We start from the raw sequence: 18,128 nt of genomic DNA, 5'->3' as shown, positions 1-18,128 counted from the left end.
GGGGGATGGTCAAGTGGCTCCCGGTCACCTGAGAGGGAAAGGACACACAATCCAGCTTCCCAGGCTCCCAGTGAGGTGGAAAGGGCCAAGCGGGCTCTAAAGTGAGGTGAGGCAGCACCACCCTCTGCTGGCAACCAGCCGCCCCTGCTCTGCCCAGCAGCTGGAACCTTGTCTGTGGGCCTGCTTCCCCTGTTCCCCGGGGGCAGCGATTTCGCCATTGTGGTCCGCAAACAATGTGGCTCTGGATTCGACCCTCCCAGAGCTGCAGCCACAGCCAGCACGTGGGAGAGCAATGTGGCCGAACAGGACTTAACAGAAAAGGCTGTTCCCCTGCAAGTCTACACCCGGAGCAGCTGTTTGGGGCACTGCCACCGATCACCCCGGCCGCACAAACCCCACACAGAGGATGATGTGGCTCAAGGCCAGCCCTGCCAGCACCCCGTCTCCTGTGGGAGAAGCTGCCTGGGAGCAAGGCTGTGCCCCCAGCAGAGACAGAGGCAGAGGTTCCTGTCCTCAACCCCTCTTCCCTCCGCTCACATCAAACCCACGACACTCACCTGAGGGGGCAGGCCCCCTGGGCATGACTTGTCCCTGGTTCAGGGCCAAGGGCTCTGAGTTTCCTGGATCTTGGGGGCCTCTGGTGTTGACGTCGCCACTGCTGGCTTTTCGACGATGCATGCGCAGACAAGATGTCCCTGGCCTGTGAGTTAGCAGCTGAAACAAAAATTTCTCACCGATTTGGACTAAGGAAGTGTGTGTGTGTGTGTGTGTGTGTGTGAGAGAGAGAGAGAGAGACAGAGACAGAGACAGAGAGAGACAGAGAGACAGAGAGAGAGACAGAGACAGAGAGAGACAGAGAGAGCGAGAGAGAGAGAGATAGAAAGAAAGAGAGAGAGAGAGAGAGAGAGACGGAGAGAGAGAGAGAGAGTTGTGTGATTCAGGCCAGGGTGAGGCAGGGAATTGGGAAGGGAATTGAAAGGCTGATCTCATTAGCACTTTCTCCCTCTGTCAGCCCCAGGCCAGCAGGCAGAGCTGATCTAGGGACAACAGTGGGACACTGAGAAAGCCCAGGCCCCCTGCAAGGAAGGTCTGGGGAACAGCTAGGAAGTAGGATTCGGGAAGCTGGTGAGTCTAAATACTGAGGCTTTCCGGGGAAGCTTTTAAGGGATCCCCCGACCCAATTCAGCTACCAGCCCTCCCTTCCATCCCAGCCCAAGTCTCTCAGAGGAGGCTGGAAAGAGGCCAAGGGTGGAGAACCGGGCCCAGGACACCCGAAGTGCTACCTTAATGTTTGTCCCTAGGAAAAGGAGCCCGATCTGGCATCGTAATGACCCAGTGACCGAGGGGCACCCAATGCTGACCCCGGAGGGGTGGACAGAGGCAGCATGGGTGAAGACATGTGCCCTGGGTGCTGTGGGGGGGGAAGAGTGGGGAGAGAGGAGGAGCATGGCCTACTCACTTGGCCCTTTGGGGCTGGGTCTCTATTTGGGTCCTTATCTTCTCCCGCCACCGCCTCAGACTCCCTTGCCCACCTGACCACGGATTTCTTCCCAGCGCCGGTGTGCTTGGACTGTTTGGTTCCCGAAAGGACTAAGGTGTAACTCTTGGGTCTCCCAGGCTGCGGAATACCAGAGATTGGGGGCAAGGTGGCAGGTTCCACGGGAGTTGCCGAGATTCGCTGCCCCCGGGAATGGAAGGTTCCCCCCAGGGCAAGTCTGGATGCTGCCCCGACGCATTTCTTCTCCTGGGCTCCGTTCTTCTTAGGAGTGACCCGCGGCAGGCCATCTGCAGCAGCAGCAGCAGAAACAGAAGCAGCAGCAGCAGCAGCAGCAGCTCCCGGGTAGCTGGGCTTGCTGCCCCCCTTCCCCCACAGCACGCTCTGCATTTTCTTAGGGGAAGAGATGCCCTGCTCTCCCACGCCCTGCCTTTCCACAACCGAAGAGAGTCCTCGCGGAGCCGAGGACAGGGAAGAGCCTGTCACGTGAAGGAAATTCTCCCTGGCTTGGAACTTCGAGTGTCTGGGAGTGTCCCCAGGATCCTCGGGTCTGCTGGGCTTGGCCTGGCCTCCTCCTCTGGGGTAAGTGCTCACCGTCATCAGCTGTGTCTCACTGAATTCATCTGAGGACTCGGAGTCGGACAGCAGCCAGGCCAGGCCTTCCGCGGAGCGCTGCTGGCGATCCGCAGCCACGTTCAACTTACGGTTAGTGCCTCTCTTAGGGTTCCCCAAGGCCCGGCCCGCTTCAGGCCTCCCGAGGTGGAGAGGGCCGGCTGGAGCCGTCGGCCCCTCCCCACAGCTCTGGCCGCGCGCTCCTCGACCGCCGGGACCCGCCTCAAGGTGCAGTGTCCACACGGTGGACACTTCGAAGGCGGTGGAGCTCTCCGGGGACGGGTATCTGCGGACGCCCAGCGTGTCCTGGTCGGTCAGCTGCTGCAGGTTGGCCTCCTCAGACTCCTCGATCAGGTCCAGGAGGTCCCTCTTGTGGTCACCTGGGGAGCCAGGTCGGCCTTTGCGGCCCCACAGCACCGGCCCTCGCGCTTCCAGCATCTCCCGCTCCGACTGGAAGCCCTCGGGGTCCGGGAAGCCGCCTGCGCCCTCGCCGCTCCGCGGTTCCCCAGGCTCGGGGCCTGGGTCGGGTCCCCGTGGGACTGCAGGGCCGGCTGGGCGGACGCCGGCCCGCTCCCTGCCCTTTGGGCCGAAACACATTCCCCACACAGACACCTCATCCGGGGAGCTCATGTCGCGACCCGGGCGGCCCCGGAACCGGGGCGACGGTCGATGGCCCGAGTCGCGGTCACGGTCTCGGCAGGCTAGGCAGGCGGCGCTTAGAGGGCAGCGTCATCCACCTCACGCGCCACACGAGCTCGCCTCAAAAGAAAGGACGCGCCACTTTCAGCGCGCCTCCCACGCCCGTGCCGCGGCCTCCTCATTGGTCCGACCCCGCCAACCAGCGGGCGCCTTGTTCGCCCGCCCCCTCGAGGCGTAACCAATGGGGTCGAGGGCCTCTGGTTTGCTCGCAAGCCCGTGGGCGGTCCGGGCAGTTGGCTGGTGAAGGGGATGGTGGGAGTGCTTCCCTCTGTCAAGTTCTGGGCCCGCCTCCTCCTGTCCGGCCTCCCCTTTCCGGTTAGAGTCACAGCTATGAGCCTCCATTTCCCATCTATACAGGGATTCGAGGGCGTCGGGGAGTGAGGGCGCCGGGCTCCAGGGGTGGTGAGGATGAAACGTCAAGATGGAGGCGCTGGATGCCTAGCACGCGCCGAAAGCATTTGCCAGCCTCCCTTCCACCGCAAGCCTTACGACCCAACAGGAGAATGGGCACAGGAGTCCCGCAGTCAGTGATCAGGGGTCGGCCAGAGAGCAAAGGGATCGTATTTTCGTTCTGTAAGGTCTCTGTCTCAACTGCTCCATCAAATGTGGCTCAGCAAACGTTATCGGCAGCTGGGTTTGGCGGATAGACTGGGGTTGGCAGACAGATTGGGGTTGACCTCGCTCCATCAGCCCTTCCCCCTCTCTGAGGCAAATTCAAAGAAGAGGAAATCGCAGTGGCCAGTTACACCCCGAAAGATGCTCCCCACCGCTGATCCTGGAGATGTGAACTAAAACCACGAATCGGGTTTCACACACTAGGTTGACAACCTTCAAAGATCTTAACCATTCCGAGGGTGGGAGAGTTTAGGAGCAAACCTCTGTGACTGTAGTGCAAGAGACCCATTTGGGAGGTAATTTGGCAGAATCCATCGAAAGGAACTTAGCGCCGGCACGGCCTCTGTGCCTGGCACTCTTCTAAGCGCTGGGCATAAATAATAATGCATCCGCGTGACACGCCTATTACTATAGTACCAACTATTACTGGCCTCTTCCCGGTGAGGAAACAGGCACTGAGAGGTTCGGCCACTGGCCCAAGGTCATTCGGCTCGTGGGGATCAGCGGCAGGATCGAAACCAATCAATCTGACTCCAGAGTCCTTGCTTTTAGCCCAAGATCTTTAAAAGGAAGAAAAAAAGAATCTATTTCCTCTATGCTCCTGCAAGTGCTCTGCCTGGTACTTCTTCCTGAGACACGCTGGTACCTGTAGTGTACAAGAACACATGCACAAGGGTGTTGGTGATGGTTAAAACTGGGAACACTCCAAATTCCCGTCAGTAAGGAAATGGATGAATGCAACGTGGCTTAGCATCCAGTAGCATAAAGCGTGGCAGTCTAACGGAACGCATCAGGCCATTCTCACAGCTTTCGAAAGCATCCGCCTGACTTCGAACTGCAAGTTGCAGAACGATGGCTTTGGATTCACATTTGTGAGTTAAATCACTTGCGTGCGTGGGCACACACACACACCAGTCAATCCTATGTAATATATGAGGATTCATTTAAGTATATGTACAAATATGTTTTAAAGTTTTGAAGGATGCGCAACCAAGGCCTACCAGTTGTGATGGCGGTGGGTGTGGATAGCCAGGTGTCTCTCAATTTTTCTTGGAACTGTCAGTTCTCAGCTTCCCTGAGCTGAGCAGTACTGACGTCTGGGGAGTGGTGCCTCCCTTGGTTTCTATACGGCCCATGGGTGTTAGAATTTCCCTTGTCTGCCACCCCACTCCTACTCTGACACCGCTCCATTCCTCCCATACCTTCCTTCTGCTCCTTCCCGTTCATACTCCTCTGTCTTCAGTCACCTCTCTCTCCTGCATCCTGCTCTGGCTGACCTCCTGGAGAGTCCTGGGGTGTCTGAACCCCTCTTGCCTGTGGAACTCAAAGGCCCAGTTTTCTGGGTCTGCACCTGAGAAGCTGGCCATGCTGGAGAAGTTTCAGAGCAGGGGAGACTGGGTGCACTGTAAATCTGCAATCCTCCTCCTCGAGCCTGCCCCCGATGGTGCCTGCCCGTTTGTGGATACCGTCCTCTTCCACTTCTCCCAGTAACTTTTTAAGTCATGGTGTGCTATTTCAAATATGTTAAAATGGATAAGGAAGGATATAGCAAAATCTCCTGCATCCACCAGCACCCTAGGAAACATTACCAGTGGATTCAGTGGAAGCCTCCGTCTTCCCTCTCACCATTTCCATTCCCTTCCTCCCTCCCCCAGAGAGAGACTCCCAGAACTTCTTCTCACCTTCTCCACTCTCTTCGTCCCTGTGGCTCTCCTACCTCCTCTTCCCCTGCATCCCATACGTCTCCAATGATGTCACTAATCTCTGCTTTAGCCCCCTATGCTCACCAGGATCCAATACTGGTTTTGACTTACTCTCTTGGCCTGGGGTGGGAGCCAGTGTCAGAGGTTCCTCTTGGCTTTCCCCACCGGGATAGCTCTTACCCCACAGAGCAGTGACCCAATGTGGAAGTCATTGCTCCAACTGCCAAGTGCATCACTTATCATTATCAGCTTGGGGACTGGAGAAATGACCGCTATTTTGGTCCAGGGACCCCTTCAGCGCACTGTGAACCGGTCTCCATTCCCAACTCCTTTTAATGTCAGGGCCTCATAAGCCCCATTCTAATGAGGCCCCATCACGACACTTTGGGCCTCCTGGATCAATGTCAGCTCAGATCCTGTGTCCAGTAGTAGTAGAAGTGTCTGGGTCTTTTTCTAGCCTCAGGGTACAGTCACCTGAGAAATGGCAGTCATTCTCTTTAGGGACGGACATAACCCACTGCCTTGTTTCTGGATCCTTCCTCCTCAGGACTCATCCACCTCTTCAGTGGGGCCAGTCTCTGAATTGGCTCAGGACCAGGAACTGAGCAGGAGACTGTGGCTTTTTAGCGGGATGATGGCCCTCCTTCTCTTGCATTCTTGCCTTTTGCTGGCTGTAGTTGCCCCTAGGGAGCCATGCTGTCTGCGCCATCTTCTCAGCTTTCTGCCGGTCAAGCAGGCACTCTTGACTGCCCCTCTGACCTTGCTGGTCGTTACTGGAAATGTGGTCTGCTGGCATCTCTTGGTTAAGAGCTGCCCTCTGCCCTCTATTATGTCAGAATTCGTTGGCTCCCATGGGTGGTAATGAGCCCAGGTCGGGACCACTTTCCTTCCATCATTGGCATTGGCCTGCAGAGGGGAGCAACCACCAAACTTCTAGTGATGCTGGCGCCCCTCTCACCAGAACACTCCTGATGGCTTTGGTGTCCTCTCAGCCCTACAGTGGGACATGTGTCCTACAGTGGGATGTGTCCTCTCAGCCGTACAGTGGGACATAACCATGAGGCCATGTGACTGGCCTCACCTTTTCTGTCCGTTCTAGCATGTCTGCATCACTCAACATTTTTGTTCCTTCCTCTGCCATCTGCCAATCCAAGGCAGGCATTTCCACTTCTCTCCTTATGGGCCATCACTTTCTCAAAGTTTCAAAGGGCCAGTCTGGCAGTGAATTTCCTCCATCTCCTGGAGTCCGTGCCCGTGTGTTAAATCCCATGGCATGAGAAAGCGCCTCTGCTCAGTAAAACTTGCGTATCCACTCTTATATTCCTGTCCACTTGATCCAGCACCCTCAAAATCCAATCCCAGGGATACTGCCCTGCTCCTGCCAGTACAGGCTTGTTATTTCTTGGTGTATAATTTCTTTTTCCCCTTATCAGGCTCGGCATATCCCAGTGAGTTTATGGAGAAGAGATGAGGGTTCCCCTGGGAGAGGCGTCTGTCACTTTGTGGGGGAGCAGACTCTGTAGCATCTACCAGCACAGGGCATGTATTAGCTCTTGCTGGGGAAGGAAGGGCCACCCTGCAAGCTTTGAGGCCTCAGGACGTTTGGATCTGATAAGCCAACGTTTGGAGACATCCATGCCAATATACCCGGCCTACATTTCAGAGTCTGAAGTTTTTCCTAAAAGGGCCCTGACCTTCCCATAACTGGCCTGTGTTTGTCAAGGATGTATACATCTCTGGAGTGCTGCACTTATTGTTATCACATAATCTGTGAACTACTCAGCTGTCTCTGCAGGAGGCAAGGGCATTTTGTAAGCCACCAAGAAAACCCCATCAATCTTACACTTGGCCCTTAACTGTTTGGTAATGTCCCTTAGTTTCTCATTATGTCTTTGCAGGGCGCCAGTATAACAGTGATGAACAGCCGCCTCTGCCCTCCCTATAGACATAGTGCCCTCCCTACCATTCAAAGGCCTGAATCATCTCACAGGCCACAAGTAAGACCCTCCACTGGGATATTTTTCAAGGTACGTATGGATAAAACCTTAAGGAATCAGGAGGTAACCTTGTGCTAGAGATTATCCATGCCCCACATAACACTCAAAATGGTACGCTTTTTGTCATTTGGGCAGTGAGTGAGCTGGTCCATAAACCCCATCTTATAGCTAACTTCTCAGACCACTCCTGGTACCACTTTTGTTAGTTTGGGCTCTCCAAAAATACGGACACCAAGGCATGATTGGACATGAACGAACATGATGGGAGAATGGCATGTGAAGGATAAAGGAGAAGGAGCAGGAATGAGTCTTCTTCTCCAGGGTGCGATGCGGGTCTGACGTCTGTAAGAGAGACGTGGGGGAAAGGAGGGTCAGATAAGAAGAATCTCTGATGCAGTTTCGTTCTAACAGTAAACTTTCGTTCAGTTTAGTTTGGTTTGTTCAGGCTCATGTGGAGTCCCCAACCTACAGCTGCCATTTAGAGGAGTCCCTGTCCTGAAGCAGTATGCCCCTGCCATGCTCAGTCACTGGCTGGGAGCTACCCAGAGGATGTGGGATCTTGGCACAAACAATGGTGGTGCCAGAGAAGTGGCAGCTGGCACTTGCCAATCTACTATGTTCCCTGCAGTGGATCGGAGGGGCATGTTTCTATGGCCACCACAAGGAAGCAGAAGTCAAAGATGACTAACATTTCCGTTTTGAGTGACTTTGTGGTGGGGAGCATAAGGACACAGGAAGTAAAGAAAGATTGGGAGGGAAATGATGGGATTTTGGATACATTAAGGTTGTGTTTCTTATAGGACATGCAGGTGGAATTAGCCAGAATGCACTTAGAAATTTGGTTCTGGAACACCAGTGAGGGGTCAAAGCTAGAGAGAGATACAGATTTGGGAGTCATTCATTCCCTCAGTAACCTTTTATAGCAGTGTTTTTTCAAACGTCACCATAACCTTAGAAGTTCCTTGCATGGAAGCTCCAATTCCTTTCCCTTCACCCTCCTCAGAAGTAACCTCTATCCTTTGTCTTCATCATTCCCTTCCTTTTCTTTAGTTATTTTCTACATAGGTTCATATTCCTAGCAACGTTGGTTTTGCTGCATCCTTTGGTCTTTATGTAAATGGAATCATTTGTGATGTTTCTGACTTCTCCCGTGTGATACTGTGTAACTGAGATTCATCCCTGTTGTCGCATGTGGCAGGCAATTGTTCATTTTCATTGCTGTACACTGTTCCACCAAATGAATATACAGTAGACTCTCATTATCATGATAGTTATTTGCAGTCTATAAAGTTGCCATGAACACTGAATTAGGCAATCCTGAAACATTGCTCCTAAGGGAAATATAATTTCAAGTTCCTACCATCCGCCGGTCACAACATTTTCATCGACTGATCGCTGCGTAATCATGTTTCATGTGTGTTTCTGTCTAAAGGCACTCTATTTAATACAAATATTATTGATTCATTAACATTGACCTCACAGCCAACAGCATTATAAATCATGCCTGAACAAGGTTTATGTAACACACATATTTTCTTGAGTGCACGTCATAGTCATTTTGCACTCAAGAACACTAGACAATACTTCAGCACTAAGCTTGGAGGTCATCTTTAAGTATGAAATCACCAACAAAGAAGCACAAAAATGCAAACTATGTGGCACCAAATAAATCATGAAAAGGACACTTGCTTGCAGTCTGAGACTGAAACCAGAAGGCAGAGCGTCACCTTGTTTGACCTCAGTTGGGAGCATATTCCACCAACTCAAATTTCTCACAGCTCTCTCGAATGAGGAGGAAAGCACTCTGGTACTGATTTGTGGTTAAAAATGAATTTTAGCAAATAGGGGAATTTGCAAGTATGGAATCTACAAATAACAAGAATCCACTGTATCTCAACCTATGTATCCATTCTACTGTCAATGGGTAATTTGGGTTGTTTCCATTTGGGCAGATATTATTCATAGTGCTACTATAAACATTCTGGCGCATGTTTCCTGGTGCCCACGTACAAGAGCCTTCCAGGGCAGAGCTTTCCAACTTTTGGGCCTGGGACTTTGAGGCCTTCATCTCCAGAGACAGCCAGACAGCAGCCCCTGGACCGCTTGGTTCTGGCCCTGAACAACTTTGTCATCTGACTCCTGTATGCCATACAATCATCATTTTCTGTGTGAGCCATAGAATAAAATGGCTGGGAAGCTGTGTTCCAGTGCTCATACTTAGGACTGAACTTGTCATCTCATAGGGAAAGAAGATTTCCAACATTACTAGATCATGCCAGATTTTTTACAATGCGGTCATGCTAATTTCTACTCCTATCAACAGTGTTTAAGTGTTCCATATCCTCATCAACATTTGATATTAACAAAGTACAAAATTGTTGTCAATCTTGTGATAGTGAAATGGTGTCTCATTGTAGATTTAATTTGCAATTTCTTGATTAGTAATAATATTAGTAATCATATTGAGCAGCTTTTCATATGCTTGGCCTTGGGGATTTTCTTGTCTATGAGGTGTTCATTTAGTGTCTTTTGCCCATTTTCCCCTTGGGTTGTTTGCATATTTATTTGTGGAAGTTCTTTATGTATTCTATAATTTAATTCTCTGAAGATTTCATGTTACGTAAATATCTTCTAGTTTTTAGCTTGCCTTCACTCTTTTTATCGTACCTTTTAATGAACAAAAGCACTCCTTTTTAATTTTTCACAGCACTTTATTATGAAAAGTTCCATACAAGAAGATCACGGGACTTCCCTGGTGGCACAGTGGTTAAGAATCTGCCTGCCAATGTAGAGGACACGGGTTCAATCCCTGGTCCCAGAAGATCCCATATGCCACGGAGCAACTAAGCCTGTGCGGCACAGCTACTGGAGCCTGTGCTCTAGAGCCTGCGTGCCACAGCTGCTGACGCCTGCGTGCCTAGAGCCCATGCTCCACAACAAGAGAAGCCACTGCAATGAGAAGCCCGCGCACCACAACGAAGAGTAGCCCCTGCTAACCGCAACTAGAGAAAGCCCGCTTGCAGCAACAGAGGCCCATTGCACCCCCCAAAAATAAATAAAAAACATTTTAAAAGAAAGAAGAAGATCACAAGATGATCCGGGGAAGTTGAGGGGGTACTTGCTGATCATGGACCATCTTCGCTCTCACCTGATGACCTTGCTTCCCATTTCATTGAGAGTATACAGGCAATCAGAAACAAACTTCCCTCATTCATAAATATTTTTCTCTATTTTGGATCATTCCTATCAGCATACAAGTATGTTGTCGTTTCTCCCAATTAAAGAAAACCTTCTTTTGATTCCAATTTCCCTTCAAGCTACACCATTTTTCTCTGCTCACCTTCACATAAAAACTCCTTAAGAGTCGGTGTATACTTGCTGTCTCAAATTCCTCTCTTGTCATTCACTCTTTCTCTCCTTTCCACTTAACAATTCTCTATTGAGGGCTTACACGGTACTGTTCTAACACATGGTGCTGTTCTAACACATGGTGCTACATCACTGAGAAAAACAGATGACGTTCCTTCCCTCAAGAGCTTACATTTCTGTCATAGGCCTATTGGCAATATTTTCTCAGTCTTCAACTATGTCCATTCCTTTGTTGTTGGAAATCACTTTCCTGGACCCAGTTTCAATCTTTATTGGTTGCCTAGAGTGTTGCTCCTAGAACACTCCTTTACCAAACCCCTAAGTGGGATCTTCTGCTTCCTAGAACTAATGTCTTCATTGTTCTTGGTTTACCACAGTGTTTTGATGGGACTCATTCTCCAGGTACCATGGGTGATAATTTCTTTTAAGACTCTGCATGAACAAATATTACCTTTAATATTACCTTTAATTTCATGCTTATTTGATAGCTGATACATAATTTCAGGCTGAAAAGTTTTCTGACTTTCAATGTCACTTTTGAGAATGCTGGTACTATTTTGCATGCCATTATGATTCCCAAGCCTTTATGTATGACACATTTAATTTTTTTACTTACATATATTTTGATTTATTACATCGTAAAATTAACTTTTTTGTTTTCAGTACCATGAGTTTTAACACATGGACAGGTTTGTGTAACTATCACCACAATGAGGATACAAAACAGTTCCATCAGCCCCCAAATCTCCCTCATTCTGCTGCTTTGTAGTCAAACCATCTCCCCCATCCCAAACCTCGGATAACTGGTGATCTGTTTCCCATCCCTATAGTTTTACCTTTTCCAAATATTATACAAACACAATCACACAGCATGTAACATTTTGAGACTGGCTTCTTTCATTTAGCATAATGCATTTGCGATTCATCCAAGTTGTTGCCTGTATCAAGAATTCCTTCCTTTGTATTGTTAAAAAATGTTTCATTTATGGATGTATGGTTTTATTCGTTCATCTGTTGAATAACATCTTGATTGCTTTCAGTTTGGGGTGACTATGAATAAGGTTTCTATTAACATTCTATTAACATTCATGTTAACATTCTATTGACATCCATAGTGTGCACTGGGAAGCGAGTTCCTGTGATGGCTGTCTCCAGCCTGTAGTTAGCTTCACTCTCTCCAGAGTGTCTGCAGGGACACATGACCTGGAATGACTGTCTCTACTGGTCAGAGGCAGGTCCAAGGTCTAAGCTAGCTCTGTTTCCTCGAAGTGCACACACACTCATTGGTAATGGCCTCAGCTCAGTGGGGAGCAGTGCCGGAGCAAGAGGGGCTAGAACATAAGCCTGGTACAGGCTGGGTGGGGCACTGGGTACATTCTAGGAATCCAGCCAGAGGCCTGGGCAGCAATCAAGCCCACCTTCTCCAGGGAGGGATTTGAAGGGAAGGATTAAGTCCCACGAACGTTCTTTTCTGACCCTGAGGTCTGTGACTGTCCCATCCCACCTGTGGTCTGTCCACCTGAGCTCATGCCATGGACTCTGGAAGGGAGCCAGGGTGAGACTATGGGGGAAGGGTGGACCCAAGTGCTCCCCATTGTCCAGGTGCAGTCACTCCTTACTTCCCATCCTCACTGCGCCCATCCTGCCCCCGTCCCGGGTAGCTCATGTTGGGTGGCCTCATATATGGGTCCCCTGATTCTAAGATGAGCTACTCTGAGGAGCCACCCTTCCCAATCTCATTCCATCCACACCCACAGTAGTTGTCAGACATCATAGGATCACAGAGTAGGATCGAGAGCCACCTCCAGCGAATCCAACATTTCGAGCATCCCGACACCCTGTGGTGGGGTTTGGTGACTTCTGCATCATCCCCCTCCTATGTTTTGGGAATTTAACGACAACCCTTGAACAAAACAGATCCGACCCTTGCTTTTGCTCATTCAATGCCTTACAGAACCTGGACCAGCCTCTACTCCCTTTACTCCCTGAATCACATCTTTCTCCCTCAAGGGAGATTACCCCTGATTACATTTATTCACACACAGGGACAGACAGCCACCAACCTTGAATGGCCAATCTACCATCATACCCCCTTTTGTGTAGTAAAACTCCGGTCTTTCGGGAAGGGTGTCAGGCAGAACCACCCCTGCCTCACTCAAACACAAATCTGTCCCTCTGAGTCTCAGGCTGGTACAGCCCTGGGTCCTGGCTGAGGGAAGGATGTGCTCCCCAACCTCGAGTGAGGGGGAAATCGAACATGGAGTTCAGACTCAATCTCGTGTGTCCTAAAGAGGCAGTCTGGGAGATTGAGATGGGACACGAAAATATCATTTCCAGGAAAATCTGTGTCATGGGGCTGGTGGAAGAGTATTTGACGGGGACCATGCAACAACACAGAGCGACTAACCACACTTGCCATAGAACCTGACGGGCCAATTTCCACTCAAGGGTATACAGACGACCCGGCTGGAGGAGGGTGGTCAGCTGGCTAGGACAGGGAGGATGTGAATGCTTCCAGATTGGAGCTCTGGAAGGGGGTCATGAGTTCCTGCTGATGGGAAGGGTGAGTGGCACAGATGAATGGGAACCGCCAGACCCCAAAGGAGGAGGGGGGTTTGGAGAGAACTAGAAGAGGGCCTTCGGGGGAAAGGGAGGACGTGCCAATGTGGCCAGGCAGAGCACACACAGGACCCAGACCGCTGGCTTCACTGCAGGGATGGTAGCAGAGGCTGGCCCAGAGTCCCCACCACAGGATGCCAGAGATACCGTTCTGGAAAAGGCTCTGACGTGGAACAGCGCCCCGCCCCAGGCCCCTACAACGACCCCGACCCCGACCCCTCCAGAGAGAAGGCAGAACACAGAATATGAGAGGTACTTTAATTGGAAACTGCTGTGAAACTGGGGCCGGGGCGGGGGCAAAACAAGGGGGAGAGGAAGCCCTAGCTGAGGCAGAACAGGAGGGAACGAGCTTGGCCACAGCTCCAGGGCCCCAAAGGTACCAGCTGCTCCTCTTGCAGGAAGACGCTGGGCTCAACCTGTGAAACAGCAGAGTCAGGGAAGAGCCTCAAGCCAGGCCAGCCCCCAGCCCTGCTCAACAGCCAGGACTGTGGGAAGGGGTACGGTGTGTGTAACAGTCACTTCAAAGGGTCTGCAACTTGTCAGCCAGGTAGTGCATGGCGGCTGCAACAGGGACAGGCATTAGCAGGCGCTCCAGACACAGGGATATAGAAGCCTGTCCCCCATCCACATGAGGAACTGCCTAGCCCTGAAACCTGAAACCCCTCCAGACCCGATGCAAAGAGCTCTGGACCTGATCACTCCCCACCACCCAAACTGAATGTGGAACCGGTTCCTAAAGGGAAACAAAATGTGCCAGCAGCTCTCATGCTGTGGGCCGTGCCACAACCACTCAGAACTTGTCACACACACAAACAATCCAGCAAGAACCTTAGAAGCCACACCAAGCAGCAGTTCAAGGGAAAACTCAACGAGGCATCTCTAAAAGTCCTATCAGAAGGACATTCCCTAGGACTGGTCTGGTTGTCAAAGTGTGCATGCAGTCCAGACAGTACTTTGTTATTTGTACACATGCCCAGTTGTACATGCACAGCCGGCTCCAGGGCCAGGCCTGAGAGGTTCTCCTCCCCACAGGGATGTTGGTCCCTGCCAGGCCGACTGAACGTGCAGCCCACCCCCACACCAGGTGCCCACCTGGGATCTGCACTATGACACCGCTCTCCGGCCCTGGTTCCTCATACCAAGTTGCTCCTTAAGTTCGTCTACTTCTCTCTCTAGCTCGAGACACTAGGCCAGCAGGCAGAGGAGGAAGAGAAATGATTACTATACTCTGGCCTCCTCTCTCCTCCACCTTCTCCTCTCCCCTGGGCCCTCCACCCAAAAGCCGGGTGGCCTGACTGGCAAGGGCTCCTCAGTGGAAAGGAGGTGGGCTCCCTCCGTGGGGTACGTGATGGGGGCAGGGGAGGGGGGCGCCCACACATGTCAGCTGAACTTGGACCCAGATCCCAACCTCGGTTTGGGCCTGCATTTCCAGGATGCAGAGGAAGCATTACCCAAGGACAGCAGGGCGTTCCCAGTGGCTGCTGCTGCGTTTCCGGTCTTGGGGGATGGTCAAGTGGCTCCCGGTCACCTGAGAGGGAAAGGACACACAATCCAGCTTCCCAGGCTCCCAGTGAGGTGGAAAGGGCCAAGCGGGCTCTAAAGTGAGGTGAGGCAACACCACCCTCTGCTGGCAACCAGCCGCCCCTGCTCTGCCCAGCAGCTGGAACCTTGTCTGTGGGCCTGCTTCCCCTGTTCCCCGGGGGCAGCGATTTCGCCATTGTGGTCCGCAAACAATGTGGCTCTGGATTCGACCCTCCCAGAGCTGCAGCCACAGCCAGCACGTGGGAGAGCAATGTGGCCGAACAGGACTTAACAGAAAAGGCTGTTCCCCTGCAAGTCTACACCCGGAGCAGCTGTTTGGGGCACTGCCACCGATCACCCCGGCCGCACAAACCCCACACAGAGGATGATGTGGCTCAAGGCCAGCCCTGCCAGCACCCCGTCTCCTGTGGGAGAAGCTGCCTGGGAGCAAGGCTGTGCCCCCAGCAGAGACAGAGGCAGAGGTTCCTGTCCTCAACCCCTCTTCCCTCCGCTCACATCAAACCCACGACACTCACCTGAGGGGGCAGGCCCCCTGGGCATGACTTGTCCCTGGTTCAGGGCCAAGGGCTCTGAGTTTCCTGGATCTTGGGGGCCTCTGGTGTTGACGTCGCCACTGCTGGCTTTTCTACGATGCATGTGCAGACAAGATGTCCCTGGCCTGTGAGTTAGCAGCTGAAACAAAAATTTCTCACCGATTTGGACTAAGGAAGTGTGTGTGTGGGTGTGTGTGTGTGTGAGAGAGAGAGAGAGAGAGAGACAGAGACAGAGACAGAGAGAGACAGAGAGACAGAGAGAGAGACAGAGACAGAGAGAGACAGAGAGAGCGAGAAAGAGAGAGATAGAAAGAAAGAGAGAGAGAGAGAGAGAGAGACGGAGAGAGAGAGAGAGGGTTGTGTGATTCAGGCCAGGGTGAGGCAGGGAATTGGGAAGGGAATTGAAAGGCTGATCTCATTAGCACTTTCTCCCTCTGTCAGCCCCAGGCCAGCAGGCAGAGCTGATCTAGGGACAACAGTGGGACACTGAGAAAGCCCAGGCCCCGTGCAAGGAAGGTCTGGGGAACAGCTAGGAAGTAGGATTCGGGAAGCTGGTGAGTCTAAATACTGAGGCTTTCCGGGGAAGCTTTTAAGGGATCCCCCGACCCAATTCAGCTACCAGCCCTCCCTTCCATCCCAGCCCAAGTCTCTCAGAGGAGGCTGGAAAGAGGCCAAGGGTGGAGAACCGGGCCCAGGACACCCGACGTGCTACCTTAATGTTTGTCCCTAGGAAAAGGAGCCCGATCTGGCATCGTAATGACCCAGTGACCGAGGGGCACCCAATGCTGACCCCTGAGGGGTGGACAGAGGCAGCATGGGTGAAGACGTGTGCCCTGGGTGCTGTGGGGGGGGAAGAGTGGGGAGAGAGGAGGAGCATGGCCTACTCACTTGGCCCTTTGGGGCTGGGTCTCTATTTGGGTCCTTATCTTCTCCCGCCACCGCCTCAGACTCCCTTGCCCACCTGACCACGGATTTCTTCCCAGCGCCGGTGTGCTTGGACTGTTTGGTTCCCGAAAGGACTAAGGTGTAACTCTTGGGTCTCCCAGGCTGCGGAATACCAGAGATTGGGGGCAAGGTGGCAGGTTCCACGGGAGTTGCCGAGATTCGCTGCCCCCGGGAGTGGAAGGTTCCCCCCAGGGCAAGTCTGGATGCTGCCCCGACGCATTTCTTCTCCTGGGCTCCGTTCTTCTTAGGAGTGACCCGCGGCAGGCCATCTGCAGCAGCAGCAGAAACAGAAGCACCAGCAGCAGCAGCAGCAGCAGCAGCAGCAGCAGCTCCCGGGTAGCTGGGCTTGCTGCCCCCCTTCCCCCACAGCACGCTCTGCATTTTCTTAGGGGAAGAGATGCCCTGCTCTCCCACGCCCTGCCTTTCCACAACCGAAGAGAGTCCTCGCGGAGCCGAGGACAGGGAAGAGCCTGTCACGTGAAGGAAATTCTCCCTGGCTTGGAACTTCGAGTGTCTGGGAGTGTCCCCAGGATCCTCGGGTCTGCTGGGCTTGGCCTGGCCTCCTCCTCTGGGGTAAGTGCTCACCGTCATCAGCTGTGTCTCACTGAATTCATCTGAGGACTCGGAGTCGGACAGCAGCCAGGCCAGGCCTTCCGCGGAGCGCTGCTGGCGATCCGCAGCCACGTTCAACTTACGGTTAGTGCCTCTCTTAGGGTTCCCCAAGGCCCGGCCCGCTTCAGGCCTCCCGAGGTGGAGAGGGCCGGCTGGAGCCGTCGGCCCCTCCCCACAGCTCTGGCCGCGCGCTCCTCGACCGCCGGGACCCGCCTCAAGGTGCAGTGTCCACACGGTGGACACTTCGAAGGCGGTGGAGCTCTCCGGGGACGGGTATCTGCGGACGCCCAGCGTGTCCTGGTCGGTCAGCTGCTGCAGGTTGGCCTCCTCAGACTCCTCGATCAGGTCCAGGAGGTCCCTCTTGTGGTCACCTGGGGAGCCAGGTCGGCCTTTGCGGCCCCACAGCACCGGCCCTCGCGCTTCCAGCATCTCCCGCTCCGACTGGAAGCCCTCGGGGTCCGGGAAGCCGCCTGCGCCCTCGCCGCTCCGCGGTTCCCCAGGCTCGGGGCCTGGGTCGGGTCCCCGTGGGACTGCAGGGCCGGCTGGGCGGACGCCGGCCCGCTCCCTGCCCTTTGGGCCGAAACACATTCCCCACACAGACACCTCATCCGGGGAGCTCATGTCGCGACCCGGGCGGCCCCGGAACCGGGGCGACGGTCGATGGCCCGAGTCGCGGTCACGGTCTCGGCAGGCTAGGCAGGCGGCGCTTAGAGGGCAGCGTCATCCACCTCACGCGCCACACGAGCTCGCCTCAAAAGAAAGGACGCGCCACTTTCAGCGCGCCTCCCACGCCCGTGCTGCGGCCTCCTCATTGGTCCGACCCCGCCAACCAGCGGGCGCCTTGTTCGCCCGCCCCCTCGAGGCGTAACCAATGGGGTCGAGGGCCTCTGGTTTGCTCGCAAGCCCGTGGGCGGTCCGGGCAGTTGGCTGGTGAAGGGGATGGTGGGAGTGCTTCCCTCTGTCAAGTTCTGGGCCCGCCTCCTCCTGTCCGGCCTCCCCTTTCCGGTTAGAGTCACAGCTATGAGCCTCCATTTCCCATCTATACAGGGATTCGAGGGCGTCGGGGAGTGAGGGCGCCGGGCTCCAGGGGTGGTGAGGATGAAACGTCAAGATGGAGGCGCTGGATGCCTAGCACGCGCCGAAAGCATTTGCCAGCCTCCCTTCCACCGCAAGCCTTACGACCCAACAGGAGAATGGGCACAGGAGTCCCGCAGTCAGTGATCAGGGGTCGGCCAGAGAGCAAAGGGATCGTATTTTCGTTCTGTAAGGTCTCTGTCTCAACTGCTCCATCAAATGTGGCTCAGCAAACGTTATCGGCAGCTGGGTTTGGCGGATAGACTGGGGTTGGCAGACAGATTGGGGTTGACCTCGCTCCATCAGCCCTTCC

At 53.4% G+C, this 18,128-nt stretch overlaps 1 protein-coding gene and 1 pseudogene across 1 annotated transcript; both read right to left on the bottom strand.

Annotated features, from left to right (window-relative positions):
* Positions 1 to 1,297: 1,297 nt before the first annotated feature.
* LOC149744272 (uncharacterized protein CXorf49 homolog pseudogene) lies at positions 1,298 to 4,056 on the bottom strand (annotated as a pseudogene).
* Positions 4,057 to 13,972: 9,916 nt separating this feature from the next.
* LOC149744271 (uncharacterized protein CXorf49 homolog) lies at positions 13,973 to 17,475 on the bottom strand. Its single transcript, XM_089904377.1, has 4 exons — positions 16,073 to 17,475; positions 15,167 to 15,323; positions 14,561 to 14,637; positions 13,973 to 14,294 (listed from the first exon to the last, which is right to left on the bottom strand). Exons 1-4 carry the CDS (start codon positions 17,360 to 17,362, stop codon positions 14,214 to 14,216), a joined length of 1,605 nt encoding a protein of 534 aa, XP_089760503.1. The 5' UTR covers positions 17,363 to 17,475; the 3' UTR covers positions 13,973 to 14,213.
* Positions 17,476 to 18,128: the final 653 nt, after the last annotated feature.

Source organism: Delphinapterus leucas, chromosome X, assembly GCF_059928025.1.
Source record: "Delphinapterus leucas isolate spDelLeu-1000000601 "Yukka" chromosome X, BTC_Dleu_Yukka2, whole genome shotgun sequence".
Lineage (NCBI taxonomy): Eukaryota > Metazoa > Chordata > Mammalia > Artiodactyla > Monodontidae > Delphinapterus > Delphinapterus leucas.
The sequence above is the reverse complement of the archived record's forward strand: the minus strand, read 5'-3'. Positions and strand labels throughout refer to the sequence as shown.

Coding starts and splice junctions, on each gene's coding strand:
- LOC149744271 (XM_089904377.1), bottom strand. CDS start 17,362: ATGAGCTCCCCGGATGAGGTGTCTGTGTGGGGAATGTGTTTCGGCCCA. Junction 14,638..15,166: donor CAGGGGGCCTGCCCCCTCAG/GTGAGTGTCGTG, acceptor TTTCCCTCTCAG/GTGACCGGGAGCCACTTGAC. Junction 14,295..14,560: donor GAACGCCCTGCTGTCCTTGG/GTAATGCTTCCT, acceptor CTGCTGGCCTAG/TGTCTCGAGCTAGAGAGAGA.